General features: G+C 43.3%; 1 protein-coding gene across 1 annotated transcript in view; it reads left to right on the forward strand.

The window, feature by feature from the left end:
* The window catches only part of LOC107108514 (MAM domain-containing glycosylphosphatidylinositol anchor protein 1-like), a 178,406-nt gene that overhangs the window by 72,841 nt on the left and 82,813 nt on the right, over window positions 1-22,752 (forward strand). The window contains exons 4-5 of the mRNA XM_015408950.1: window positions 16,929-17,106; window positions 20,349-20,372. Of these exons, the coding sequence (XP_015264436.1) occupies window positions 16,929-17,106; window positions 20,349-20,372 (202 nt within the window). The remainder of the gene's footprint in view (window positions 1-16,928; window positions 17,107-20,348; window positions 20,373-22,752) is intronic.

Below are 22,752 nucleotides of genomic sequence, written 5' to 3' on the forward strand. Positions count from 1 at the left end.
CTCATTGGCATGTCACTGCACACTCTCCCGATTTGGAGAGGACCTCTTTAAATTCTCCACAGTCTGCTTTGTTTCTCATCTTCTCGTGTAATCTTATATCCTCTGCAAACTTGAGTACTTTACTGTTCATCCCCAATTCCAGATTGTTTATGAGCTATTTAAATACCATCAGTCCAAATACGAAACCTTGTGGAACCCCCACTTCTTGCATCCTTCCATTACAAGAATTATCCAGTTAATTGTACTCTTTGCTGCTTTCTGTTTAACCGCTTTCTCTTCTATGATCTTCATATCCCAGGACTGCATTTGGTGAAGTACCATATCCAAAGTTTCACGTGCAACTTGATATTGTCTTACATGTCTTTAATTTTTCTTTCTTTTAATGTTGTTGCCACATCTTACCTACCGTTGTAATTTTTTTTAAAAAAATTGTGGTTACCTAATTTGCTTTTATGACTGCTGTTATTTTTAAAATCTAGGCAATAAAACTTTTGCCCTGACATGAATTGCCCACACTAGCCCACTCTTGTCAGATTTTGGATGCTAAGCATGATCAGCCCTGGTTAGTATTTGGACGGCAGACCACCAAGGATGTCAGGGTTCCTTTGCAGAGGGAGGCAATGGCAAAACCTCCTCTGCACTTCTCTTCCTTGAAAACCCTTTGGTGTTGCCATAAGTTGGCTGCATCAGCACTTTCTATCACCGACAACAACAGTTTCTTTTCTCCAGCCATCAGATATTTCCCCCACTATGTTAGCTGACTGATTTAAAAGCTTTGCTAGGTATCATTGCTATTTCAAGTGTCAGCTGTTTTTTTAATATCACTTAGTGGATATCTGGTCCACCATTTAAACGTATTAAGAGCTTTGACCTTGGGCTTTTCCTCAAGTTCAGAAGCATTACAATCCAGTTCCCCAGTCATGTATGCCTCTAGCTGTCTCTCAATTTAGTTTTGATTGTAGTTCAATTTTGTGCTCTCTCTCTCATAAAAACTAACCAAAGTAAAGTCTTCATGAAGTGTTTGCACCGCACCTGAATCTCCTTTTAATCCTTGGCGAGCCTTGCTGTCTCTTTCTATGCTTTTTTATCTATATATCATCATTACTCTATCTAATAGTAAATAGGGTTGTCAGGTCCCCTCATTACTCCAGCAGGGAGATTTGGGGGGCATTCCAGGATGTCCCCAATGTGATGACATCACCTGGAAGTGACATCATCACACTGGTTTAATGGCAAAACTCTATGGTAAAACCAGCTTAAAACCATTGAGTTTTGCCCTTAAACCAGAGCGTCCCCATGTGACATCCTCCATGTGATGACGTCACTTACGGGTGATGTCATCACATCATGGAAGTCATGCAGGGATGTGGCTGTTTGGGGTGGGAAAACCAGGGTAACCCCCACCCCCACCTGAGGACCAGCAAGCCTAATAGTAAAACATGTGGCTTGGTCCATTCATGAAAGCATCAAAGCCAAGCCACTGAAAGAAAATTGGGGGGTGGGGTGTCTTTCTTTGGAGATTTCTCAAGTTTTCATAAAAATCTGACTTTGGGAATTAAAACAAAAGAAAAATGCATTCTGTTAAGGACTAAGCATTTTCCATAAGGCATAGAATATAGAATGTAGCTGTAAAGTTAATGTCAGGGAAGCAGAAGGAGATTGGGGGGGAGCTGTCCTGCTCAAGTCCTTGAGATTGAATATATACCTGAAGATAGAGATGTGTATATGTGTGTACAGAAGAAATTCCAAAACGTTTATTTCAGATACACACTCCCAGTGACTTCATTCCCCTCCCCCAATCTGCTTGTTCCTTCTAATACCAAACTGTATCAGTAGGGCAATAAAACAAGGCAACCCACAGACAAGGTTTTATTCACACTTGGACTGAACAGGTGTTCAGAAAATAATAGTTTGTAATTTACCAGAATAAAGGAGGGGGGACTAAAATGAATCGAAGAGGGCAGAGCGTGCTCAGTGCTCTCCAAGAAACAGAGATAAGTGAGAGCAGTTGGGCATCAGTTAACAAGAGGAGAGGAAAATCAGGGGGCAGAGCAAAATTGGCCTTCTAAAAATCCCAGAATTCCAATCAAGCACAGGAAGATTCAGGAGGAAAATTTCCCAGGCTTCCCCCCCCCCCCAATTCCTCATTGGCCTCTTGGTTATAACTTGCTATTTGTTCTGTAAGAATAGATTCAATAGATATTAAACTCTCATTTGGTGTAGTGGTTAAGTGTGCGGACTCTAATCTGGGAGAACTGTGTTTGATTTCCCACTCCTCCACTTGCACCTGCTGGATGACCTTGGGCAAGCCATAGTTCTGGCACAGCTGTTCTTGAAAAAGAGCAGTTTCTGTCAGAGCTCTCTCAGCCCCACCTACCTCACAGGGTGTCTGTTGTGGGGAGGGGAAGGGGATTGTAAACTGCTCTGAGACTCCCTTGGGTATAAATCCAATCTCCTCCTCCTCCTCCTCTTCTTCTTCTATTTATCATTTATTTATTGAGATCCAGTTTGGTGTGGTAGTTAGGAGCACGGACTCTAATCTGGGAGAGCTGGGTTTGATTCCCCATTTCTCCACATGTAGCTGCTAGCGTGACCTTGAGTCAGTCACAAGTTCTTTCAGACTTGTTCTCTCAAGAGTATTTCTCGAGAGAGTTGTCTCAGCCCCACCTACCTCACAGGGTGTCTGTTATGGGGAATGGAAAGGAAAGGGATTGTAAACCACTCTGAGACTCCTTCAGGTAGTGAAGGGTGGGGTGTAAATCCAATCTCTTCTCTTCTTAGTGTGTTGTTGTTGTTATTTTAATGTATACCCCACCCTATCCCACAAGTGGGCCCAGGGCGGCTTACAACATAATATTCATAAAACAATAAAACCAATAAAACAACAGATGGCACAATAAACAAACAGATAATAATATCCCACATTTATTCCCCATGAGGACCCAAAGCAGCTAATAAGATTAGAATTTATACAAGTTTCAGTAAAACACAGTATACAAACAAAAGACACAAAGTACACAACACTCTCTGGGCTGGCCTATGTTCATCAGATTAGTGTGACAATGCCAAAGGCTAATAAATAAGGGATAAGAATTCTTTTTTTTTTTTCCATTTTGGCTCACACACCAGAGCTTGTGCCTCAGTTATTCCCAGGCTGTAAATACCTGCAACAGAAAACAGAGAAACACTCAATCTAGAAACTCTAGATGTTAAGAGCTGGCGGTCATATTCCCACAATTCCCTTTCCTCTTTCTCTTCTTGCATTCTCTTACTTACAGTCCAGTACTTAGGCTTACCTGCTTATCTTTTCTATATTCGGTGTCTGTTTTTACCTAGTATTCTCCTTATGGGTTAGTTTAAAAACAAAAACAAATGGAGTATTGTAATACCTTAAAGTCTTACACTGTTTTTCATAGCATAAGTTTGTGTGAACTGGAACTCATTTCAGTAGATGCAAGGGTTTCCAGGTCTCCTGCTATGGCAGGTAGGGATGCCATTTACCCACGGGGTTTGGTAAATGTCCCATGCCCAACAACTGTGGCCTGCCGCCACTTTGGCAGCCAGCAGAAGGAACAAAATTAAAATTGCCATCATCACAATGGCCTTATGTCACTTCCAGGGAAAACCCAGAAGTGACATCACTCCACTCTAGGAATTGCTAGAAACTCTATGGTAAAACTATAGCATTTCCAGCATTACCTAGAGTAGAGTGACATCACTTCCAGGTTTTCCTTGGAAGTGATGTAATGGCATTGTGCTGACTTTGGTCTCCCATGACCCCGCTCCCCCAGACTTCCACCACCCACTGGCAGCACATATATTTTGAAAAGTTATGTTGGAATTGGCTACTTAGGCAGCTTTTTCTGGTATGAAACTGCAACTAGGATGTGACAGGAATAAAGGCTCTCATGGGTTCATCTCCTGGAAAGGTATGTAGACCATCAATTTTGATATCACAACTTAATCATAGTATTGCTTCAGAGAGTCATCCCATGAGCTCCAAATGCTTCTTTGTAACCAGCTCCAAGACTAGGCTTACCAAACGCCGGCGGGGGAAATCTATTTCCTGGCAGGATGCGTGCCGCGGGGGACGGCTGTGCGCGCTGCACCCGCCGTCGCCAGGATGTGACGCTCCGCGTTACTCTGGCAACGGGGCTGTTTGGGTCCCGTTGCCAGGGTAACGCGGAGCGTCACATCCTGGCGACGGCGGGTGCAGCGCGCACAGCCGTCCCCCGCGGCACGCATTCTGCCAGGAAATAGATTTCCCCCGCCGGCGTTTGGTAAGCCTATCCAAGACTGTCAGCTGATTTAAGACCAGTCCAAATTATTATCATACAATATGCATTTTCATGACTTTTATATCCATTTGCAAGTATGTCACATATGGTTGGGATGTTGAGAATCATGCATTCCGCCTGAGAAATCCACCTCATAAATCCTGTGATAATGTAGCATGCTGTTTCCCCCCCCCCCCCCTTCTGTGACATTGTGAATGTTTGGATTATGTTTCTGTGGGACTCAGCTTTGACTGACATCATGTGTCTGTCAGAACTATTTGTGCAGGTGGCAGAATATCTGTACAAATAGAAATGATCCTTCTATGTTTCTATGGCTGTGCTTGAAAGTTCTGGTACAAAGATGTCTCTCACTCTGTGAGGGTGTCTTTGTGCTTCACAGTGTGAACAGACTTTCTTGCCAGACATTCTATTAATCAAGTTTAAGACTTCCAATTTAGACAGACAAATGCCATGTTAGATAAGGGTGCAAATATTTTGGAAACAGCTTCATCAGCTTCCATTGGAATGTTACTAAAGACATGTCTCCCCAAGGTCACTGGGGAAGAGACCTTTACAGTGTCCTGAGAGAACTTTTTATCCTGACCATAAGCAATAAATAGCATCTCCATCTTACAATCATGTGGCATTATGCTAAATCCCCACATCCACATGGGATGTACAGGTACCTTGGTCTGGTACCTTTTAGAGCCCATTTTTTCCCATAGTCAGTTTAGTTTTTAAAAGTTTTAATTCTTTTCTGCATTCAATTGCTAACAGTCTACTCCTCTACATTTTTATTCAAAAGAAACTTCAGTGAGACTGCAGGAATTATTTAGTGCATGTAGACTTCAACTTTAATTTCTGCGGTCCAGCTCACCTGAATCTTCTTCGCTTCTCAAAATTTGCCCACTTTAAAATAAAATTTCTTATTTGTAGTTTGGCAGGGCTGCTGAAAGGGGGAGGGCCAAGGGGACAAAATTCCAGGGAGCCAAGTCACTGTGTGGGTCTGGGAAGCCATTCAAAGTGTTACAGGTGTGTGGTTGTCAATTCAGCAGCCCTTTAGCTGAGCAAAATGGAAGGAAAGAGAAAATGTGGTCTTGGCTCAGTGAGTATTTCTCATCATAGGCTGCAATTATATGCACAATTAGACCCACCATAGGTGTGAATGCCAAGCGGATTTAAAGGGTGCAATCAGACATCTGGGAAGTGCCCTGCAGCTGTCGGCAACCCATTCTGCTCTGCTGCAGAAGCGGTGTTAAAAGACACCAGGGAAAATCCAGTAGTAATTGGGTTGCTATGGGCCATGGACAGACTTTCCCCTGTCTGATCGCTCCAGCGTGCTCTCATGGCGTCGGGATGGTCTGATCAGGCCATCCCAACTCCGTGCCATTGTTCTTTCCCCCCTTCTCAGTATGCACATCATCACAAACTCTATAGGGAGCCCTCAGTGTGGAGTTGCGATTCAGGGCATCAGAAACAAACAGCAAAAAACCCCAAAACCCCAACTCACCCATGGTTGCATCTGATCATGCAGTGGTGGGCTGTGCCCGCAGCTTCCAAGGACTGTGTGATCGCGCAACTGGGGGTCAAATTCCTCTGGAGGAAATAGCCTCGCCCCCCCCCCCCCGCTTTATCTCGTGCGTGTGACCGCAACTCTAATCTACATGCCAGGGTTATTGTATGTATATACTAATCTGACTTTATTGGCATAAGGGTGGGATATAAATGTAAAGGATGGAATGGAAAAATATATTCCTTATAGAGGGAACCAAGTATGCTACAAGCAAGGCATGTACTTTGTTTTGGTTAGGCCTGTGTGGCATCAGCATCCCAGACCCATGATTAAAGATTATTATCAGTATCCATTGTATCTATTAGGTTAGCCAGTACCAAAGTCACCATAGTATCCTGTGTGTTAAGTAGCGACTTAGTCATGAGTTCCATACGGGGTGGGGTGGGGGACTCCTTCACTATCAATAAGTGCAAGAGTGTAAACTTGGATAAACTAACATACTGCATTAAAAGTGCTATTGTAAGTAATAAGTGTTTACTACTATTGCAAGGACATGCATGTAAGCATGCTCATACTTTAGTAGTAGGAAGAAATCATATGCATTGTTCCCTCTAAGCTGAGTTAGTGTGAGCTAGCTCACAGTTTTTAGCCTCCGGCTCACATATGTTATCTTAGCTCAGGAAGGATGGCTCCAGAGCAAACTAATGTATGCAGCAGCCAAATCGCTTGCTCACAACTTTAATGCCAGTAGCTCACAAAGTAGAATTTTTGTTCACAAGACTCCTCTGCTTTAAAAATATTTTTATTATTTTCCAAACAAAAAAGAAAAGTGCATAAACTTTCCATCATATATTCTACACAACAACTCTTTTGAAGGATTATACAGTAGTTTTTAATTAATCCATATGTTTATTTCTAATCTATCTTTAACTAAACCTTAATAACTCCTATAAACCCTTTCTGGCCAACCATTATCATTTACCTTTGCAACTCGCATCTATTACAGTACCCTATTTCAAAGTATAAAAATTACTACTCAGCAATACATCATGTTTTCTTATCTGCGAATATCCACAAAAAAAAATAGAACAATGAAAATGACATAGAGCAATTCTTAGAACAAAAATTAAAGTGTTATCTTATATACATAAATATTAGTACCTTACCGGTCTTTAATCCCATTACACATTCCAAATCAACTTCCTTTTCACCTATATATAAATTCTCTTCTTTTCCATTTGTAAGATTAACTTTGTATCATGCATCTTTAACGTCACCATATTTCAAATATATTATTTACTGTTAGGATTAAATCACAATTTCCATTGGCCTCTATGGTCTGACCAAAGTTCCTGTCCCTCCTTTAACAGTTAAACTAAAAATTTGTACCTTGTACTTTACCCATTTTCAAAATATAATAGTTGCTATTAAAGAACTTAACCACATATTCCTTATCTATAGAGGGCAAAGAGCAAAAACCAAAAAACCCCAGTCTATACCCAATTAAGTCTTAAGAGATAATTAAAATATAAACCAAACTTCATTTCACTTATACATCTATATCCCTTCTGAACAGACTTTAATATTTATTTTATATTCCCAATTAAGTCTTAAGAAGAGATAATTAAAATATAAACCAAACTTCATTTCACTTATACCTATATATCCCTTCTAATCAGACTTAAATATTTATTTTATATCCTATAACCTTGACTTTACCCTCTTTCAAAAAGAAAATAAAAAAGAGACAAAGAAAATTAATTATTATTGCTCAATACAACAACATATTTTCTTATCTAATCCAGTTTAAAAAAAAATTCATCTTAATCATCCCTTAATTTCATTTCCCACTTAAGCTAACACCAATTAATACATATTTGCCTGGAATGCAACAACTAAGAAAACATACATAATTTCTTATCTAATTACATAATTCATTTATCAGTACCCTAATACATTAATCCTTAGGTTCATTTCTCATTCTAACAATCCTCAAACTAAACCAAAACAAACAAAAGTATAACTACCCCCACCCATATATCTTGGTTTTCCTCTTTACAATCATAGCCACATGTCTGATTTCTTTAAACACTTTCAGAATCTTGTTGTCTCTAGTATTTTGCCATTTACTGTCTCTTGTACTTTCCCCCCCTCCCTTTTCTTTCTTTCTACAAGCCACAATTTTTGAGAGCCTCTTCCTGCCAACTTTACCTTCACATAACCAGTTCTTATTGGTTTCTTTTGGCTTGTTCTCTTTCTCCTCATTTTTTTGTGAGTATGTTTTACAAAAACCCTCTTTATCAGTCTGGCAACGCGAGGGGGTGTCCGTTGCTGCCCCAAAGCGGGAGCGGTTTGTGGGGTAGAGCATGGACGCCATGTTCACCTCAGCTGCAGCCAGCCTTTTTAACCACGTTGGGAATTATAATTTATAATACAGCAACACGGAGAAGGAAAAGAAAAGAAGAATAAGTGAGTACATGTTTTTTACATTTGCAACTTGAAGAAAAGCAGTGACTTTTGGGAGGGAAATACCCCAGACGGCTTTAAACACTGTTCAGGTAGTGGGTGGTGGTTGTTATATTGGCAGGACTTCTAATATTGTTTTGTAAATCCTGCGACATATGACTTAATCTTTTTAGACAATATGTCAGCAAAATAAATCCCAATTATTCCAGTTCTTTTCATCAAGCACCACTACATAACCCAGTTTGCTCCTGCTTTTATACTTGTTAAAGGTACAAAGGTAAACTTAAATAGATTTCTTACTGATTTACTTACTAAAGATTTATTGTGATACAAACCTTTTGTGAACTATAGTCCACTTCATCAGATGTAAGAAGTATGTCCTATAGTGGTGCACATGTGTTGTTGTTGTTGTTCAGTCGCACAGTCGAGTCCGACTCTTCGCGACCCCATGGACCATCTCCCGCCAGGCCCTCCTGTCTTCCGCTATCCCCTGAAGTTGGCTCAACTTCATGTTCGTTGCATCTATGACACTGTCTAACCATCTCATCCTTTGCCGTCCCCGTCTTCTTTGACCTTCAATCTTTCCCAGCATCAGGGTCTTCTCCAGTGAGTGCTCCCTTCTCATTTGGTGGCCAAAGTATTTGAGCTTCAGTTTCATTATCTGGCCTTCCAGGGAACAGTCAGGGTTGATTTCTTTTAGGATTGACTGATTTGATCTTTTTGCAGTCCAAGGGACACACATGTGTATGTGTGTGCAAATATAAAATTACAAAATTAGACACAAGGTTTGGATCAGGGTTTGGATCTGGAGGCCCTTGGTAGCTCTTGGTAGACCTGTATCCTGGAGCTGTATGTGTGCAGCAGGCCATTGGCAAATGAGGGAAATGGTGTTTGTTGTTGTTGTTTTCATCTTGCTCTTATTATTTGAAATGGAAGGAGGTGAAGGCAACGAGATGAGACTGAGAGTTGCGCTGTGCTTATGCTCTGGCCCCGCTGGCAGCTTACTGCACCCAGTGATGAATGAGCTCATTGCTGGGTCTTGCACAAGCTCCTCCGCTGAGGATTCAGAATCTCTAATAAGGCAGCCTGCCTTTTCTCCAGCTTCGGTGGCTGTGTAGGTTTTATTAACTGTACCAGAGTAATATTGGACCACATTGCTGGGCCAGGAAGAGAAAAGACATTTGAATCAAGGCAAAGCAGCAGAAAACACATAAAGAGGGGGTAGGAAAGGAGATGGTGTGATGGGGTGGGGGGTTATGAAGAAAAACCTTCCTAATAGAGATATTCAGTGATGTTGCTCCTCTACAAAGCTACACCCATCAATCACAGATGAGACAAAAGTGTAGGGTCCTGTAACTGGAGCTAAACCTCACCCTTAATATATGACCTGGTGGGCCATCGCTAACAAACACATCCAGAATCCTTGTGGGGCCAAAGGGTAGGGCTTTGCATTTGGTATAAATTGGGCGAAAAAAATACCTGAAAAATACCTTATCAGTATTTTGGGGGTGTTTTTTTTCAACTGAATATCAGCTGGGGTATTTATCCAGCTATCCAATATGGCCAAGTCTGAAAAATCCTGAAAATATTTGCGATTTTTGGGGTGGCTTTTAAAAGGCATTTAAAGAGACCGCCGTCCCTTTAAATGACTTTTGCAAACTATGTCACAAGTGAACTCCAAAACGGCAAGTTCATCCAGAAGGTGTTTAAAGGGAAGGCAATCCTTTAAATGCTTTCTCCAAGCAGTGAACTCGGAAAATGTGTTTAAAAGGATTCCCTTACATTTAAACACCTTTCGGGTGAACTTGCTGCTTCAACGTTCCCTTGCAGCATGCCTTGCAATAGGCATTTAAAAGCACTGTGTTCCCTTTAAATGCCTTTCCCCCCTCCATTGGAAACAATGGAGGATAGGGGCACCTTCTTCTGGCACTCAAGAATTGGACCCCCTGGTCCAAATCTTTTTCAGACTTGGGGGGGGGGTGAGGTAGAGGTGCGATTTGGTGCCTCTACCTCAAAAAACAGGTCCCCCGAGCCCCAGATACTCCTGGCTCAATTCTCCATTATAGCCTATGAGGACCGTTGATGGTCCTCATAGGGTATAATGGAGCCAAAGGTATTCGGGAATCCCGAATATTTCCCAATTCTGAATTCCATACCAGTATTGGGATTAGGGAATACTGGGAAATACCAATATTTTGGGGGTTCTTTTCTTCTAGAAAAATGAGTATTGGGTGCATACATCCTCATAGAATGTGTTATGGTTGCTCCTAGATTTCCAAGATCTCTCTTTTTTTATGCATCTTCTAAGGGCCCACACATTGAAGAGGAGCATTATGCCAGGGTGTGGGTGTGGGTAGGATGACAGTCTGAGTTGCAAGCCCATTACCATGATTTCATTATTTTCAAAAATAAAATAGTTTTTAAAAACAATACATAATGGGGAGGAGTATATTTATTTTACTGCAGTTGTATACCACCTTTCTGTTATTGCATTTGAGGCAGTTCACAATTAAAAACTAGTGCCTAAAATATAATTTGTATGACACAAAAGGGAAAAGGAATGGGAAAGGAAGAGGAAAACAAGCCAACTCGGATACTAACTCTTAGAGGTAGGGGGGCATGACTGGAAGAAGAAGAAGAGGAGGAGATTGGATTTATACCCCACCCTTCACTGCCCAAAGGTGTCTCAGAGCAGCTTACAAACTCCTTTCCCTCCCCCTCCCCACAACACACACCCTGTGAGGTAGGTGGGGCTGAGAGAGCTCTTGACAGAAACTGCTCTTTTTCAAGGACAGCTCTTATCAAAGCTACGGCTTGCCCAAGGTCATCCAGCCAGGTGCAAGTGGAGGAGTAGGGAATCAAACCCGGTTCTCCCAGGTTAGAGTCTGTGCATGTAACCACTACACCAAACTGGCACACTAGGAGGCTGTCTTACACATTTATAGGGATAGTCATGAACTGGCACACGAAGCAACATCTATGCCGAATTTGGGCCTGTCCAGGAAGTGATGTTCAGTGAAGCATGTACTCCATGGACAGTCCCCAAACTTCGAGGACAGTCCAGGTGGTCCGAAAAATGGAAATGTTCTAGAAAACCCAGGAAACCAGGCAATGGTAGGGGTGGAATTCTTTCCAGACTTGGAACAACCAGTTGGGGCCTTCTAAAGCTTGATAGGCAGTGTTGACTGCCAGTTAGAGAGCTCCCATTCTGCTCTATGGGATCTGAAAACTATATGAGGAGTGGGTGTAGCCCTGTATTTCTTTGTTGGGGGGTTGCAGTGAGTAGGAGAGGATCAATATTGTATTGGCACATTTACAATTAATAGCAGGTAGAAGCTGAACAGATTCCACTTCACTGGGCAGGGGAAGGGAGAGGACTGGTTTGCTCTTACCTCTGTATGTGCAGAGGTAATCCACACAAAGTTTGGAGGGTATGTAGGGAGGCATCCTGGGGAGGTCCACTGTGAATCTGATGCCTCTAGCTCACACAGGGTCCATCCTATACACTCCAGAACCCACACCTGATGTCTCCCCCAATAGCACTTTCCTGGGGGCACCTTCTTTGGGGGTCCATTACTTGGACCTCCCAAGTCCAATCTGCACATAAAATGAAGGGCATGTAGGGGGGATTCCTGGGGAGGTCTGCTGCAAGTTTGATGCCTCTAGCTCACACAGGGTCCATTTCATACACTCCAGAACCTGCACCTGACATCTCCCCCAAAAGCACTTTCCTGGGGTGCCTTCTTTGGAGGGCATAACTCAGACCCCCGAACGCCAATCTTTTCCAGTTGTGGTGGGCAGGTAGAAGAGAGTCAGCTGGAGATCCCCTGCAAGTTTGGGGTCTCTAGCACCTGGGGGGGTCTGCCACATCCCGAACTTCCTGGACCGATTTGGTCTGTGTGAGGCTGGTTCAGTTTGGTGTTGTCCATGGGCCACCACGGACTCCAAAGCACCTTTTTTCGGTTCCTGCCCATCCCTATACATTTATTCTGGATGCTGCATCTTGTTGCTTTTATATAATGTTCATTTATGCAGCAACAAAAAAATGCAGGTTCTCTTTTGGCAAAGGTGAGAAATTATTAGGGGTAGGGTTGCCAAATAGATTTGACTCACCGGCGGGGGAGGCTCCTTCCCGTCCGGGAGTCTTCCGTGTGTGTGCGCGCACGCTTTGCGCGTGCGCGCCGCCGGAGCGTCCCCGGAAGTGACGTCACACGCTGGGCGGGGCCACACCATTTGAGGGGAAAACAAAGAGTTTTCCCCTCAAATGGCGTGGCCCCGCCCCCAGCATGCGACGTCACTTCCGAGTGACGCGCACGCGGGGGTGGGGTTTCCCCCGGGCCCCGATTCCGGCGCGCCGGGAATCGGGGCTCCGAAACAGGGGATTCCCCGCCCCCCGGCTGCATTTGGCAGCCCTAATTAGGGGGCAGGGGAAGGCACAGTCACACACAGTCATCCCACCCTTCTAGTGAGGGAGACAAACAGGAGCACACGGTCAGGACAGAAGGGCGCCTCTCTTCCTCATGAATACCTCAGCCTCTTCCCTTCACCAGTCTCCTTGAATCAATGAAGAGAGGAGGGAGCGTTCTGTCGGGGAGCCGAGGGTGAATCTGCCAGCCAACCAATTTTGAGAAGGGGAAGTGTGCTCCTCTCTCCTACCAACAGGAATTTCTGTAAGGATTTCTGTCAGGTTCCTACCAGAATGTGACAACTGGGTCAAGTGATACAAAAAGCCATTTTTGTATTCAGCTAACCCTGAAATAGCTGTACAGTTGCCAGCTGGTGAACTCTCCCTTTCTCTTTTCACCAAAACAAGCTGGTTAAACTGCAGGCTAAGTCAGCAGTTACTCCATCATGCACCTTAAAGCAGAGCACAGAAACAATGACTTTCTCCTCACCTATTTCCTCTGCTCTTTATAGCAGGGCCCAGGGAACAACTCGGAGTGTATGACCGAGATCTAGGACAGAGACAGTTTCAGTAGGATTGACTTAAATATAATAATCTTGTTTCTGGAATCTTGCCAGGATCCATTTTTAATCAGCCATGCCCCATCTGCATATACAAACAGTGGATAGTGATTCAAGTGATAGCCCCTGCAGTTCTGACATCCTATTTCTCTGAAGGTCTCTCATGACCTCCACTAAGCAAGAACATATCCCACTCCCAGTGTAAACCCCCCTCATATACATTGGCATGCAATGCAGTACCAGTTGCCTGGAAACAATGTGAGGTCTGATGGCAAAATCAAGGTGAAATCTGGTGCCAGGGAAATAAGATTATTTGCAATGCTGAACTTAAGGGCACTGATAGGGGACAGCTGTTCCAAGGTTAGGGAAAGCTATTCCAAGGCTGCTGCTTCAGACACCTCAGGGCAAACTCTCTTAACATGCATTCCGGGATAATTCCTATAATACTGGTGGCTTTCCTTGGCTGGTCACGCTTGCAAATGCACTGTACAAGTGACTCATATAGAGGAGACAACTGGTTTCCAGTAATCCTGCAGCCTTGATTTGTGAAAGATGCAGTATGTGATTCCATGAGTTAGTAAACCGTATGTATGAACTATCCATTTGACTCATCTGCATCCATGCAGATGACAACATGACACAAAACATACTTTATGGCTCTACTGTATTACTGGTATGCACATGTGAGTATTTTAAATGTAGGACAGAAAATGGGAGAAAGCCATTTAAGGCCCCGGGCACACGGGCCGGCTGAAACGCGGCTACTCAGAGCCACTCCAAACTTGAGACGCCGCGGCGGGATCCCACGGATCCCCTAGCCGCGGCGCAGCACTCCCCGGCACGCTCAGATGCCGGGGAGGAAAAGTCCGAGGGGAGGGGGGAGGCTGCCGAACTGCGCATGCTCGGGCATGCGCAGTACGGCTGGGGGCCGGGATGCGGCGGCGCAAGGACGCGCCGCCGATCCCACAGCCCTGCCTGCGCCGCACCAGGGAGGGGGGAGGCTGCCGAACTGCGCATGCTCGGGCATGCGCAGTACGGCTGGGGGCCGGGATGCGGCGGCGCAAGGATGCGCCGCCGATCCCACAGCCCTGCCTGCGCCGCACCAATGGATGCAACCACCTAGAGAGGTGGTTGTTTTTTGCGGCGCAGTTTGGGCCGTTGGGACGGATCAGGGACGGAGACGGCACGCTCGCCAGATGTTGAGGTGAGATCGCGCCTGTTTGCTCCGCCCCAGTTCCGTCCCGCTCCCGGCCCAAATGGGCTCGTATGAACGGGGCCTAAATCAAACTACATTCTAGCTAAGAAAAGGGCTAGTAAACCTCAATTAACTGTTGCTTGAAACACTTAAAACAAGTCTCCCCCTGACTAGCCTGTCATTCTCAGCCTGCTTTGTTCTGTCACGTCCTGATGGTGTCTTTTGTAGGTACGAGAAGGAGAGTGCATTCAGCATGAATCTAAACACTGCAAAACATATTGATATTTTTAATACTGGAAAAACCTGTGTCATGCCCTTTCTGAGGAAGTCCTGATGAAGGGTACAGAATTATGTTTCTCTCCATCACATCAGCTGAGTCATTTATGAAAGCATGAAGACTTCTCAATGCACTTCAAAATGTCTTAATAGAATCAGATGGGGGGGGTATTGGAACAGCAGTGGTAAGAAAGGAAGGGAAATGAATGCAGGGGCGAGAGTAGGCAACAGGATTTGGGCCAGGAACTCTTGGTATTATAGTCTTCTGCAGGAAACTGTAGCCCAGAGGTGTTGAACTTATGTTACAAGGACCAGACATATGACATCAATATAACTTTGTTGGGCTGGGCTATGCATGCTATAAAATGTAACATGAGGTACCAGAGATACAAACTTTATAAAGATGATTTCAGATGCTTAATGGCAATAGCAGGCATGATTGGATTAGGTGTGATATGTGGATGGGTGGAGATATCAGCATTGGTAATGAGACAGGAAACCTAGGTCTCAGTTCCATCCAGGAAGATTCAGTCCAGGAGGATGCAAAGAATAAATGGACTTAAGTCTGACATTAGAAACCACAACATTCAGTTGCTGACCTAAGAGTAGCAGTGCTCTTACAAAGGAATTTCAAAGGGAGATTAGAAAGAGAGACTGCTGAATTGCATCCTCCTGGACTGGATTGAGACCTAGTTTTCCTGTCTCCTACCAATGTGTGCTATTATCATTTGGCATCTGAAACCACTCCTCTCTCCAAGATATAAGGACCAATCCTAATCACGGTCTTTTTGAAAGAAAATAAATCCAGATCCAATCACTTTAAATCCAATCACTTTAAAAACAACTTTTCAGAATAAGCCAAAATAATTTCCTCAGTGTACGTTGTGCTTGTCAGAAGAATCCATCCACCCTCCCACCATCCCAAGAAGTGTGCTTGCACTCAAAAGCTTATACCTGGAATAAACATTGTTGGTCTTAAAGCTGGGACTCCAATTTTGTTTTCTCTCTGTCTCTTTAGTTCTCCTCCCTTCTCACCCACCACCAAAAGAGCAGCTCTGGAGAAGAAAGCAGAAGTTCTCGTTCTCTCTCTCTCTCTCTCTCTCTCTCTCTCTCTCTCTCTCTCTCTCTCTGTGTGTGTGTGTGTGTGAGAGAGAGAGAGAGAGAGTGGGAGGGAGGGAGGGAGGGAGGGAGGGAGGGGGAGGCAAGGCAGGCTTGTCTTTTTTCTCTCTGGCAAAGCAGCCACAAAGCGCTCTCTCTCTCTCTCTCTCTCTCTCTCTCTCTCTCTCTCTCTCTCTCTCTCTCTCTGTGAGTGAGAGGGAGCAAGCAAGCGAGGAAGAGGAGGAGGCTTGTTTTTGTATCTCTCCAGCATGAAGCAGCCAAAAAACTCTCTCTATCTCTGGGTGTTTGCGTGTGAGCGAGAGAGAGAGTGAGGGAGGGGGAAGAGAGGCAGGAAGCAGGAAGCAAAAAGCCACTGAGAGAGCTGGGGGAAAGCAAGCTAGGATGCCGCTGCAGCAGCAGCCCTGGGAAAGGAAGCAGAAGAAGGAAGCTGCTTGGGGGGGCTAGTTTTGAGCCCTGTGGAGGCCAAATCTGGCCCATGGGCTGCACGTTTGACACCCCTGCTGTAGCCTGTCCAATATGGGCTGTCAGGAACATAACAATAACAAAATCAGAAGGGTTTTGAACAACAGTATAGCCAAATGAATTGTTTTGTCTCTACCCTAATCTTTAACTCTAATAACATATTCACACATTGTGGGTTGTTGTTGTTTTTTGTGACAAACACACTATGTATGTATAGTGTGACAGGCAGTTACTTGGCAAATGTTTTGTATAGGTACCCTTATCAAAGAGCCAGGATAATCTGGAACATGCTGCTGAATGAGCACCGTGTTCCTGTGGGAAACCTGGCTTTCTTCCTATGTAATGTGTGAAATTCTTACATTCTAACCACTAGAAGTGTGACCCAGATCATTTTTGAATTCTGAGCTTTTAGCATTCCACATTTTAAATGTGAAGGCTGCCAATGTCTTCTTTTGTTGACTTCAGAAAATTCTCTGAATTTAAAATCCTGCTTTGGATTTTAAGGTTTTGCACTGTGTTGTACATGACTATGCCAAATATTATCAGGAGAGGAGAGGGAAGTCACTGGAAGGAGAGAGTTTGTAAGAGTTCCTGAGTCTGGAGATTTCAGAATGATGTACTTTGTTTGACCAAGCCGTGACCTCTGTCTCTGCAGCTGAATCACAGGCCCTTGCCTCCCAAATATATTCCTGTGAAGAAGATGGAGAAGGGCATGCTGCTAGAGCACCTCCTGATTGACCTGAAGGTGCCTCATAGTTATGAGGTTCGATTGACACCTTTGACCCGCTTTGGGGCTGGAGACATGGCTACCCGTATCATTCGCTACACAGAACGTAAGTGTCTCCTTCTCTACGTTACTCAGAAAATGATGAGGGCTCTTTACGTGGTCCACAAGGCATTAATAAATTCACCTGATAGGGTGGAAATCTTGGTTCTGTTCAAAATAATTCTGAAAGATATTTCATAATAACTCAGAAAGGTTTGCGGGGTTTTATTACACTTGTACCCAGCTTTTCCTTTAAAGAGCTCAGAGAAGCATACGTGTAGTGCCCAGGCCGTTTCTCATCGAGGCAGAGCACAGAGCCAGACCTCAGTAGCAACAGTAGTAGAACTACAACACATGTTGTCAGATTTACCCCCAATCACTAAATACTTTAGTCTTTAGATTCAGATGGTCACATACAGTTCTCAACGCAAAACAGTTCAATGTATCATCAGCGACTTATAACCTCTACTGGATAATGACAGTTTTCTTTCACAAGTACTGGAGGGCAAACCTTTTCTTGCGTACAGACAGCCCCCCAATCTTAAACAGCTCCTCACCCACAATAATGCAACATCTAATTTCAACATGGACACTGGTACCAGAGCTTGCAATAAACCCAGATGCCAACTTTGCTGCCACATATACCCAGACTACAGAATCACTGGTCCTAACAACATCAACTACACCATCTCAGGCACATTCAATTGCTCATCTTCTAACGTTGTATATGCCATTACATGCCAACAGTGTCCTTCAATTCTCTACATAGGGCAAAGAGGTCAAACATAGAGATGTAAAATTTCTGGAAATTTTGAAGCTCGGGGAAAAACCCAGTTTTTTTCCAGAAAAAAATGAAAATTTTTGGAAAAATTGAAAAAAATGCTACATTAGCACTTATTTTTTCTTTTCCAGATTGAAAGTCATTCTGTTACTTTAGGAACATAAAATATGACTATGGACAATTTTACTTGGCATGAAATTATCACAACTAGCATATTAAAAATGTAGTGTATCCAAACAATTATTACAAACAGAATTTACTTTTTAAATAATATTTATTTGTAATTGTAACAAATGGAGCAACAATCTCATGAACCGTTTACTAGTTTATGTGGAACAGACAAAAAAACTTCCACAAAACAATTTTTAAAAATCCAGAAGTAACAATTCATATTTCCTCTCCACAGTATTAAATTTAAAAAAAACCCTTTCTCATAAAAAGAATTGAAGGGGGGGGAATGTATAGAAGGGAGTGTGGGACTAAGTTTCAATGAATGGGCATAAAATTTAATCAGAATCAGTTTTTGAGCTGTATTCTGGAAAATATTTGAACACCTTGTCTTAAAACATTTTATTCATCATGTTAAAATAAAATGTTCCATAATCAATTTTTTTCTTTTCTTTTTTGAATTTTTCCAAAAAAATTTTTTGGGGGGACAAAAAACGCTTCAGGAAAAAAATGGGGGGAAACGGTTTCCCCCCGAATTTTTCCAGTTTTTTTCTGGGCCTTCACATTTCTAGTCAAACTCTATACCAAAGGATAAATGCACACAAATTGACATCAAGAATCACAAAATTGAGAAACCTGTAGGAGAAAATTTCAACCTTCCAGGGCACTCAACAGGGGACCTCAAAGTAGCTGTTTTATTGCAAAGGACTTTCAAAAACAGACTGTAACGGGAGACTGCTGAATTACAAATTATTACAATACTCAGGACAATGGAACCCCCAGGGTTTAACAGAGATATTGGGTTCTTATCTCACGACACATGCTAAGTCACTCAGTTCTTGCTTATACCCAGAATTAAACTTTGTTGGTCTTAAAGGTGCCACTGGACTCAAACTTAGTTCTTACCAATGCTCCCTCTAAGCTGTGGAGTCTTGTGGGCAAAAATAGTACGTTGTGAGCTACTAGCATTAAAGTTGTGAGCAAGCGATTTGGCTACTGCATAAATTAGTTTGCTCTGGAGCCATCCTTCCTGAGCTAAGACAAAAATGTATGAGCCAGAGGCTAAAAAACTGTGAGCTAGCTCACACTAACTCAGTTTAGAGGGAACACTGGTTCTCACATCAATTTGTTAACTCTTTTATTGTCTATATGCTGATTTGCTACTATTCACAGGTCTTACCAACTGCTTTAATCCAGTGTCAGCTGTATTTATTGCTCAGTTACTTATGCATCTTGACTCTGATTAGCCCTTCCTGGCAACTAACCCCCCACACCTATATGTATTGATTGAGGAAGTCTTGTTTCAGTGTATCTGAAGAAGTGTGCATGCACACAAAAGCTTATACCCAGAATTAAACTTTGCTGGTTTTAAAGGTGCCACTGCACTCAAACTTTGTTAGTTCGTTTTGGTCTTTGTAGCCACAAATCTTTTGTTAGAAGAAGGAAATATACATAGACAGGACTGCGTGTACCAATGAACTTGCAGAAGTATGGCCACTGTGTTTTTACTTAGGATCAAAGGACTGCAGATTGTGAAAATTTCCAAACAGTGATTTACATGGTCTCATGCACTTCCATGTATGGGCTTGGTCTTATGCCATCATTCTACATGCACTTCTCTTTGGCCATTGCAGAAGTGGTCCTCCACTGTGGACTGCATTCCTGTAGTGCTAGGTAGTTTGGGGCTTCATGAAAAACATTGGTCATGTGCAAGCATGATAGAGAGTTCACAGCAGAGGACAGGATCCATGCCATGGTCTAATTTTCAGGGTAAACTGAATTCTTGACTCCACATCCTTCAAATCCTACTTCAAACCCCAAGGATCATCTAACTGCCTTCAATAAACATATGAGTTTTCACTTTCTGGGAATGAAATGTAAAACAGACTACATTTTGCATTTTTGTTACCATGCACAATTTTGGTGGGATCAAATAACATCTTAGATTCCCCAAGAAGTAAAATCTTCTATTTGGCTTGGGTTTCTCGCCCAGAGGAAACCCAATACTCAGTCCTCTCCTTAAATCCCATTTCACATGAAATTCACTTTTATGAAATGTTATCAACCTCCCATGGTTTTCCCATCCCAACAATTGCTGTCCGTAGAAATGAATGAGGTAAGTTTATTAAAGCTTCTTTTTCCTCAGAACTTCTTGTGGCCAAAAGATTGTTTCTGTGTGCCGCACTTAAGAAACTATATGCTGAATCTCAGATTCTGATCCAGAGTGTTAAGGTATCAAGATATTACTTTAATCAAATCTATTAGTAAAATTCTGGACATTTTTTCCTGTTTTGTCATTAAGTGTGCTCATACTTATTTAATAATATTCTAAAACCTCTGTTTTCTGATTCCTTTCCTAGCACTCAGCTCCCCCAACCCAGTAGGTAAGTAATGAGACTCAATTCTTCGCTTTTTAAAATATATCTAAAATCATCCTATGTCCTATAGTTACAAGTCATGCATTAACAATTAAAGATATTAAAAACACAACCCAAAAGTGCCTAAAATGTACAGCTAAAATAAATATAAACACATCCAGCATACATAATCCCTTATATCCTCAACCATTAAATTTTAGAAAACGGGGCCTTGCATTTTCTATAGAAGATTTTTAGGAACTTGAGCAGAATTTTGGAAGATGAGAAATTTTAAAGTGGGCAGAAGAGTCCCAAAGACCATACTAAGTCAATGAAGAAGACCCAGGAACACTGCTGTAGTGTCTTCAGTGACCCATCTGATTACTTTGTTAATCTAATGGGAGGATGGCATACAAGCAAGCCTGTCTTACTTTGAGTCAGGGGTCATTTGGGGGGGGGACGCGGGGGGACGCCATCCCCCCGGGTGAGGTGCGGGAGGGTGGGGCCTGGAGCTCCCTGCTGGTGCCCGCTGGAGGTCGCCGCCGGCTGTGGGGAGGACACACTTCCGGTGATGTCAGGGGGTGTGGCATATGCTAATGAGTTATGCTAATGAGTCCCGCTAGCTCTTTTTCTACGAAATGACCCCTGCTTTGAGTCAAGGCTCCAATATAGAACTCAGATATGAATTCTGTTCTCTGGGTATCCTGGCTTCCGTACAGAATTTAATGCAAGGCTCACTAGGGTCTGACTTAAGCACAAGATCTGTTTCGAAAGACCAACCTTGGAAACTGCATTTCCCATATCTCTAAGCATTAGCTTGGTTTTCTGTTTGTTTGTCTGCTTGCATTCGAAGGCTGGTGGAGGATGAGAGCCTCTCCTGACCACATGCAGGGTGACCTTCTCTCACCTCTGAGTCACTCACCGCCAGCCTACACATATCTGGAATCAGGGAGAACAAGTCCTTCAGGTCAAAAGTTACAATTTCCCAGCCACTTGTCCCCTCTCTTGTTATGCATCAAAGCTGCCATCTTCAGCATACTTATTTACAAAGCCCCACAGATGATGGCGGGGCTTACTTTTGAGTAAACATGGACAGGATTGACCTGTAAAGTGCAGAGACATAACGGTCAATACCATAAGAGCTATGCTAGCCTAAACCTTTAATCCATCGCTCCTTTCGGAGCCAGGAAAAGTTTCACTTGGTCAGTTTCTCTGTATCAGGCAGGTGTTCAAAGCACAGGGCTAGTGCTAAACAAGGATAGAAATTATAAGCAAATTGCTTTATCATAAACAGTGATTGTTTGTGGTCCTGCATGTTCTTGGAAATGCATGCCAAAGTCAAACTCCATCTTAAATCCTGTTTGTATTACGCAAAATGATCTTCCAAATCATTATTTCATATAAGCAAATGCTTAGCTCTGGAAGGATATCTAGCGCTCAACGGCGAGAACTCATCTCCAGATAGTTTTATTAAAAATAGTGCCCCCTCCAACCATGAGGAGTGACCTGAATAGAATCTCTGCACAAGTCTTACAAAAATATGTAACCTTTCATTAAAATCTGCCTCCATTCCTGAGGACTGGAAGGTACCTAATGTCACTCCCATCTTTAAAAAGGGTTCCAGAGGAGATCTGGGAAATTACAGGCCAGTCAGTGTGACGTCGATACCAGGAAAATTGGTGGAAACCAGTGTTCATTTTGTAGAAAAAGAGGTGCAGGAGCTCATTAGCATAACTCATTAACATAACTCATTTGCATATGCCACACCCCTTGACATCACCGGAAGTTTGTCAGAAGGCAACACCCACCGCTCAGGCTCCCCTGGACTGTTTTGGATTGCTAGCTATTGGGGGGGGGAACGTGCAGATCTGTCCTCGCAGAGGAGGGAGAGCTTGTACCTGAATAAAACTTGGTCTTAAAGGTGTTACTGGACTGTTTTGGCCCCGGGGCCCGGGGGGGGCTCTGCAACTTACCTGGCTGCTTCTTGCTCTGACTAAGGGCTGCTGGGAGCAGGGGGTGGGGCTTGTTGCATGTGCCCGCCCCCTAGGCTCTTTACTGCCGGAGTTCCGCTCCTGTGCGCTCCTGCAGGAAATGACCCATGGTGGAAACCATTATTAAAGAAAGAATTAGTAGGCACATTGATGAATAAAAACTACTGAGGCAGACTCAGCATGGGTTCTGTAAGGGAAGATCTTGTCTCACTAACCTGTTAGTGTTCTTTGAGGGAGTGAACAAACATGTGGATGAGGGGGACCCAATAGGTGTTGTTTACCTTGACTTCCAGAAAGCTTTTGATAAAAGTTCCTCATCAAAGGCTCCTTGTTTGTTGTTCAGTCGCACAATCGAGTCCGACTCTTTGCGACCCCAAAGGCTCCTAAGTAAGCTCAATAGTCACAGGATAAAAGGA

Source organism: Gekko japonicus, unplaced genomic scaffold (genome assembly GCF_001447785.1).
Source record: "Gekko japonicus isolate JY-2015 unplaced genomic scaffold, Gekko_japonicus_V1.1 scaffold19, whole genome shotgun sequence".
Classification (NCBI taxonomy): domain Eukaryota; kingdom Metazoa; phylum Chordata; class Lepidosauria; order Squamata; family Gekkonidae; genus Gekko; species Gekko japonicus.